Source organism: Rhincodon typus, unplaced genomic scaffold (genome assembly GCF_021869965.1).
Source record: "Rhincodon typus isolate 14 unplaced genomic scaffold, sRhiTyp1.1 hic_rhity00009631, whole genome shotgun sequence".
Classification (NCBI taxonomy): Eukaryota; Metazoa; Chordata; class Chondrichthyes; order Orectolobiformes; family Rhincodontidae; genus Rhincodon; species Rhincodon typus.
Window position 1 is genome coordinate 1 of NW_025975269.1, and position 8,020 is coordinate 8,020.

An 8,020-nucleotide genomic window follows, 5' to 3' on the forward strand; every position below is an offset into this window, starting at 1 on the left:
AATGCTCAAATAAGCAGTTTTTTACCATGATCCAAAATATAGCAGCCTGCTGTGTTCATCCAGCCCTGCACCTTGACTGAACCGATACCATTTTCACCTGAATCAGACGATTGGAGATTTATGTCCCACTACTGACTGTAAACACTTAATCAAGTCTCAGACAAATTTAACACTGTGCTATATTTTGGATCATGGTAAAAAACTGCTTATTTGAGCATTTGAAGAGCAGCAAGAAATTTCACTGACATTTGAGTCTGTATTCCTCCCCCAATTAATATCAAAAACAGATCAACTAGTCATTATTCTTCCTGTTTGCTACTCATAGGAACTAAATGACTGGAAAATCAATTGATTGGTAGTGAGATAGTTCAGAACATCCACAGATATTTGGTCAGGTGCAACATAAATCCAAGATTCTCTTCTTTGCAATGTTGATGGCTTTCAGTGACAATGATGATATTCATAGTCCTCCAGATTGCCATTAATACCGTCAGTTCCTGTGAAGCTGAATGTCTGACCAGGTCTTTTATAAAAGCTCAATTTTGGACTATTGTGATACTGGCAAGGGTGCGTAAATTGCGACTACCACGTTAAGTACAATTCAGAGTGAGGCAAAGCAATTAATTAAAAAAGTACAATATGTAAACAATTTTTGAGGACACCTTTTTGTTGATAACCCTGTATCTTGGGTTGAATGTACTTTTTATTAACGTTGTGGCACTCCTGTTAACACATTAAACTTAAAATCTACATAATTATATTACAAATATAAATCTGCACAGCATAACATTATTTTAAACAAATGAAAAATACTTTTCTTTAAAATACAGCATTTGTGGCATACTGTAAGATCATTCACAATCACATACAGAGGAGTTCTCTCACAAGCCAGATGTATAACTTGGCATATGAGAATTGAAGGCACAAATACAATGTGCAGTGCAGATACAGTGTTGTGCAAGAATGATATTTGTGATACCTTTATTAATATAGGCACTGTTCTTTTTCATATGGCATTTTTTTCACAGATGAATTGCCAAGGAAAAGTAAGCCAGAGGCCAGATGCTTCCTACTGGCACCCAACTGAAGATTTAACTTTACAAAAGCCTGCATAAATTTCCACCAGATGATAGAGAAAGGTGGTCAGCCTTCAAAATAGAGTTCAATTTCAGTTGAGGCAGGGGACAACTTATTATGAAGGATAGCATGACTGTTACAGTATGTGAATAAAACAAAATTCTACAACAAGAAGCTGTTAGATGAAGCTCCTGAAATTTTCTGTTTGAAGTTCTGTCCTGCCTGTTATGTTTCCTAATTAAGCCTTTAGCTATTTCCCCTATCATAGCAACAATGATTTTGTTGCCCTCAAGGTTTTGCCTCTTACGAGGAAGAGAATGTGGAAACTAAGTAAATTTGTCTTCAACTCCCCACATCTACCTTAGTTACCTGGTTTATCTTTAATCCTTCACTTTACATTCCTTGTCTTTGCCTCTCCAGCTAGCTTTATTTCTTCGTCCATGAACTGGGGCCCTGTAATTAATTCTCTTGGACCAGGAAGGATTTGGTATTATCTTTGTGTCTTCCCCACTGTATTAATTTTTTATGTGTAAAAATCTTTGTCAAAATGGATGATGGTCAAGCAGATCATGTCAGATAAAACACACAGACCCAATTCTGTGCTACTCAATTGTTGAAGTTTACTTTCCCACAATGTGATACGGTTTCATGGGTTTCAGTTGCCAGTGCGTACCTAGCCATCTATTCCAACACCAAAGATAGCTGTCGCAGGATTTAAGTGCAAGAGAAATTACAGCAAAACCTCCATCTCTCAATATGCAACAATAGCTATTGAATTTTAATCAAAAGTAATACTTCTTTACATTTCTGCACTTCAAGGCTTCTAATGAAAATGTAGCATTTTTTACTGCTATCCAGGTGAAATCAACTACTACTGGCCAGAGATCAAATCTAGAAATGTTTTGGTTTGAGTGGATCAGTAGCTTTCAGGGTTAACCACTGGGAAAAATCCTGTCTGTACATATGCAGAGACTCAAATTCAATATTTTATTTTTGCACAAGTTTCAAAGAACATTCAAAACCAAAATATTTACAGGAACAGTTTATTCCATCAAAAATACCATCTACCTCACTTAGCTTCATGTTTCTACAACTGTTTCAACAATATGATTTGTAGGTTTAGGAGCTAGGACAATGATAACTATAATAAAAACAAAAACAGATGTAGATTTCTGAAGTGTACCTTCCAAACTTAGTACCACACAGCGCATAATGAAAAAATTTCTAACATGAGGAAACATTTTAACCAACACTTTAACCTAAAGACACCCTCTGCAAAAGGTATAATTCATTCCAGTTTGGAGGCTACTTGGATGCACACTGGCCGAAGAATACCCCACCTTTCCAAAATGCTTCAGCAAATGTGAGATAATTAAATATACCATCAAAGTGCTACAGTGCATTTGTATACAAATTCTGTGCACCAAATAACGGGACCCTATGTTTGTGGTTGGAACATCCAGGGATAGGGCGAGGGGGCTGGCAGCAGGGGTCAGATATTCCCACATGGTTTTATAATAATACAGAAACCAAACTAATCAAAATATCCTTTTTGCCCAATGCATTTGCTAGTAGAACAGTAGCAGCAAAGACCTGGGAAGCAGATTTCCATCAACCCTCCCAAACAGAGGAAGCAGGTGGTATCAATGAGTAAACTAAGGCAAAGAAATAACTTAAAATGGAGAACTCACTCGAAAATTAAATATTTTTCTAAACTGCTGCCAAAACCCTCATTTTTTTTTTTAACATCCTCTTTCTCCTTACACAACAGAAAGGTTATTCAATCTCTTTATGGGTAGACTGTACTTAGAACAAGTTAAAAATCAGTTTATGCATCAAACTGAATTTTTGGCAAGACATCTATTAAATATCTAATTCTGTTTCTTGATTGAAGGATGAAAATTCTAAAAGTGAGAATGGAAAAAGAAGCATTATTCAGATAACTCTATTGCAGAGGTGTCTAATTATATATAGACATTTGCAGAAGCTGTATAGGTTAAAGAGTTAATCCAACTCTTTTCTAATTATCTCTTCCTACGTTGCAATATTTGTCTTTTGTGGTCCTGATTGGTTCACATATCAGAGGAACCACCTAATTACAGTAATTATTAAATATTTTCCATTGCCTATGTTAAAGTAAATGAATCAGTGTTTCAAAGTAAAATATGTTGATGATACAGAGAAGGAGATAAATTTCAATGAACTGAGGGCAAAAGTGTCTATTAAATATTGTAGGTTTACATTAAAGCAAAGTTTCCTGTGCTTTTCAAAATCCAAATTTACAGAATGCCACAATAGGAAACTGCACTTTAAACAAATCCTTAATGTTTATTACAAAGCATGCGCATTAACACTGAACTGAAACTGAGTTTTTGTTCCACTAGTTAGAGCCAGTCGCTAGATAAATAATCACTGAACTGCAATATAGATAATCTTGAAATTGATGTGTTAAACTCGTGGTGAATATTTTGGATTTCTTGGCATTTCTGTAAATGACTTTAACTCATAAGGTATACCAGAATCCACTTCACTTGATTTTCGTGAAAACAGCAGCCTTATATCACTGTGCAAGTAGATTTTTCCAGACTTTGAACTTTGAAACCTGAACAATTAGATGAACAGATAGAACAAATGAACATTTGGATGCTAGTAAAACCCACTCTTCAATTTAAATTCTCAAATACACTTTATATCAACACAAACATTATCATATTAATAACCGGTAACAATTTCCTTTGAACAAAAAGGAGAAAATCTTATAGCCTAACAGAATTCTATTCATCTCATCATGAACAAATATAAAATCTTCCTTTCCCCTTCTGCACTCGTGCTGAGGGATGATTTCATTGGCATTAACAGTTTTACAGCACTAGATTCAAGAGAATAATCATCCAGAAGCATGGATTATCATAGTCTTATAATCTCATTAGGCCTGAGCCCAAATACTTGCAGGAGAAACCAATGATCAGAAGCAGGAATCTCAGGCAATATTTTACTCTTATGCAAGTTCAGGATGCTGAAGCCAATTGCATTGTCTCCAAAAATGGAACTGACAGCTTGGCGATAATGTCATTGGACTAGTAATCCAGAGACCCAGACTTGGGACATAGTTTGAACCTTGCAATGTTAACTGGGGGACTTTAAATTTGATTAATAATTCTGGAATTGAAAGCTGTTCTCAGTTATGGTGACCATGAAACAAACAATCATCGATGATAGTTATAAAAACTATCTCCTTCACTAGAGAAGGAAATGTGACTTCCTTATCAGTCTTGCCTACATGTGATTCTCAACAATATGGCTGCCTCTTACTGCCCTTTGAAATGGCTTAACAAACCACTCAGTTCCAGAGCAACTAGCAATGGACAAGAAATGTTGCCTTGGCCAACGATGTCCATGTGAAATGTAGGAATAAAGAAAAAAAAAAATCCTGTTTCAATCTGGACCCTTCTGATAAATCGGATTTAGTACACCACTTCTTAACAGTTCTTTGGGATCAAGGATGACTTACATCCATTGTGTTTTGATGGCTTCATGTTCCAAGATGGCTGAATGCACAATCTACAGAATCAACCACCACTTTGTGGCGGGAGGGTTGGGTAGATGGGGCTGTTTGCTCCCTTGCTGGGACCAAGTTCCAAAACAGCAGTTGCTTTGGCACTGAACATTTAAATGCAGGGAGCTCTCAGTTACCAAGTACTACGAGCAAATCCTCCGATGACAAGACTGGGAATGGTTGCTTGTGCCGTACTATTCTACAGTTCATTGGGAAAAGTTGTGCTAAAGATCCATCAGTTGTTTTTAATTAATTTAGTAATGTGTATGCTAATGATTTTATATTTTGCAAAACGACATTCATGTTTTGCAAAAATGGTTTCTAATTGGAAGCTGTTAGGGACAGGACTTCTGCTCTACAAGGGCCTTCATTCGATGAGAGTTCCTACATGACCCAGGTAGTGCCTGACTGCCTCATGATAATGATACACCTGCTATGGAAAGGTGAGGTGGGCTGTCACTGGTTCTCAATCAGTGAACAAGACCAACATTGCTGCCACTAAAGTTCACTCGGAGATTCTACAAAAGATAAATTAAGTTTTATTTTGAATCATCATTGGTGTGGAGTTTGCTGATCTTAGCTCTGGCAGGGTCTGATAATTTGAACTCAAATAACAATCACCACAACTACTGCTGGATTTTGCATGCGTGCAGCTAGCAGGTAGAAATGGACAAAGATTTAGTTGTAAATTTTGCACAATACCCCCCTTATTCTGTTCACAGTAAAATTTACAATGAAAATCCAGGGCAACCTAAAAACCAAACATTTCAAGAATCTCAGCTGAAAACTAAGTTATTTTCCAATCTATTAATTATTAGAAATAAAACAATGCAACATTACTGGTTGTAGAGAGATATGCGATAGTTTCAGAAACTACATACCTCAAATGAATCAGATAACATAGTATTTTTTTCTTAACTTCTGAATTTTCCATATTTTCATGTGTCCCTTCATTTTCTTCCACTGGTACTAGAAATATTCTGTGGCGCAAAAGTGTGATGTGGTTTGGTGGCATATCGCTGAAGTCGTAGGTCACTAAAAACATCTTCACCACAGTTTTATTTGGGTTGAATAAGGTCTGTAAATGAAACAACAATTATTATGGTAATAATTTAAAATCAACACCAAAAGCAATGAAATATAGCATTTAAATTTGTCAGATTGATGTTTACAATTGATCTCATTAACAAAGTTTGACAGTAAAAAATCTGCTGAACCTATCATGTATGCCAGTTGACAAAATATGTAAAACTATCTCAAGCTTTTATCTGAGGGAGAAAAGTGTTGTGAAGTTGGGTGTAGTATTTGTGGATTGGAAGGCAGGATGTTAGAATATGTTTATAAAATGATAGAGGGAGGGGGGAAGACCGTGTGGTCCCTTTAAAAGATGATATGTTTTTCTAGGCTTAGATTAAAAAAAAGTCTGCAGACAGCAGATGCACAGAGAGTTCTTGAAATTGAAACATTGTATCAGAACAGCGATACTGTTAGCAGGCAAAGCAGCATTTTTACTAAGACAACGGGTTTTTGAACTTAGCCAATCAATTTAAACCAGGCCCTAGCCACCAAAACCCAATTACATTTAAATCTGATGGCATTGACAACTTTGGAACAATCCTGTTCTAAGAAATTAATTGGTCATCAAGGGTATAAAAGAAGAGGGTGTTTGTAAATTAGTGTGAAAGCAACTGCCATCTGTTAAGAGAACAGTGCTCAATAGCCATCAGCTCTAAAGAGAGAGAAAGTCACTGGCTCTCACAAAAATCTCAAAGCTCTCAGAATAAGCACTAAATAAAAGGTACCACGGCACTCTTAGCATATATTTCTGACATAAGAATTCGACAGAGGTAGGTGTTGCTGACTGGAGAACAGCAGAGAAGATAAAGAACATTCTAGAAGACTTATCCTAACAGTAATTTTTGAGTTTTAGTTTGTAAAGGTTTAATTTATTTTTCTTATTACTTTGGTATATATAAATGGGACTTTTATTTATTGGAACAGCATACCTTTAGAATTTTGTTTTATTCGGGAATAGTTAGTAGTTAAAGGGGAATTCTTTGGTTTGTTAGTAGCTCTGTTAATTTGTTTACTGTTAGATAAGTAAACGGTTACTTGTTGCTTATAAACCAAGTATCAGGGATTTCATTTCATTTGACCATCCCCTCTGAAACACAAGGAATTGGGAAAGAGAAGGAAAACAGTATTTAGAATTTCACAAGCAGATGGTAATTTATGACTGTATACAAGCAAAATAAGATATCAATTAAAATGCAATGTAATATAATTAAACATAACATAAGAAGTAGGAGCCGGAGTAGGGCATCTGGCCCCTCCAGCCTGATCTGCCATCCATTAAGATCATGGCTGATCTTTTCATGGACTCAGCTCCACTTACTGACAACTCACCATAACCTTAATTCCTTCGTTGTTCAAAAATCTATCTTTGAGGTAGCCTTAACTGCTTCACTGGTCAGGGAATTCCATAGATTCACAACCTTTTGGGTAAAGAAGTTCCTCTTCAACTCAGTCCTAAATCTGCTCCCCCTTATTTTGAGGCTATGCCTCCCCCCAGTTCTAGTTTCACCTGCCAGTGGAAACAAACTCTCTGCTTCTATCTTATATAAAATTGTGAAGGGAATAGATATGTTTCTAGAAGAGCCCCCCTCATTCTTCTAAATTGCAATGAATATAATCCCAGTCTACTCAGTGTCTCCTCATAAGCCAACCCTCTCAGTTCTGGAATCAATCTACTGAACATCCTCTGCACCTCCTCCAGTACCAGTACCTCCTTTTTCAAGTAAGGAGACCAAAACTGTACACAATACTCCAGATGTGGCATCATCAGCACCCTAAACAGCTGCAGAATAACCTCGAATCAGAGATAGTAGGAACTGCAGATGCTGGAGAATCCGAGACAACAAGGTGCAGGGCTGGATGAACACAGCAGGCCAAGCAGCATCATAGGAGCAGAGAGGCTGACGTTTCGGGCCTAGACCCTTCATCAGAAAAGGGGGAGGGGAAGGGGGTTTTGAAATAAATAGGGAGAGAGTGGGAGGCGGATAGAAGAGGGATAGAGGAGAGGATAGGTGGAGAGGAAACAAACAGGTCGAAGAGGCGGGGATGGGGCCAGGAAAGGTGAGTGTAGGTAGGGAGTTAGGAAGGGGATAGGTCAGTCCAGGGAGGACGGACAGGTCAAGGGGGCGGGATGAGGTTGGTCGGTAGGAGATGGAGGTGCGGCTTGAGGTGGGAGGAGGGGATAGGTGGGAGGAAGAACAGGTTAGGGAGGCAGGGACGAGCTGGACTGGTTTTGGGATGCGGTAGGGGGAGGGGAGATTTTGAAACTTGTGAAATCCACATTGATACCATTGGGCTGCAGGGTTCCCAAGC

The 8,020-nt window shown here is 37.6% G+C and overlaps 1 protein-coding gene across 1 annotated transcript; it reads right to left on the reverse strand.

Moving 5' to 3' along the window:
- Positions 1-663: 663 nt before the first annotated feature.
- LOC109938399 (protein FAM214B-like) lies at positions 664-5,708 on the reverse strand. The gene is made up of 3 exons (XM_048594453.1): positions 5,515-5,708; positions 3,594-3,679; positions 664-2,981 (listed from the first exon to the last, which is right to left on the reverse strand). The coding sequence occupies exons 1-3, from the start codon at positions 5,676-5,678 to the stop codon at positions 2,941-2,943; spliced, it is 291 nt and encodes a 96-aa protein (XP_048450410.1). The 5' UTR covers positions 5,679-5,708; the 3' UTR covers positions 664-2,940.
- Positions 5,709-8,020: the final 2,312 nt, after the last annotated feature.

What these genes read in the sequence shown, in the direction of transcription:
- LOC109938399 (XM_048594453.1), bottom strand. Translation starts at nt 5,678, where the DNA reads ATGTTTTTAGTGACCTACGACTTCAGCGATATGCCACCAAACCACATC. An exon ending in TGTTATCTGATTCATTTGAG is followed by an intron (nt 3,680 to 5,514) that starts GTATGTAGTTTC and finishes CTAATTGTTCAG; the next exon opens with GTTTCAAAGTTCAAAGTCTG. An exon ending in ATCAAGTGAAGTGGATTCTG is followed by an intron (nt 2,982 to 3,593) that starts GTATACCTTATG and finishes TCTCACTTTTAG; the next exon opens with AATTTTCATCCTTCAATCAA.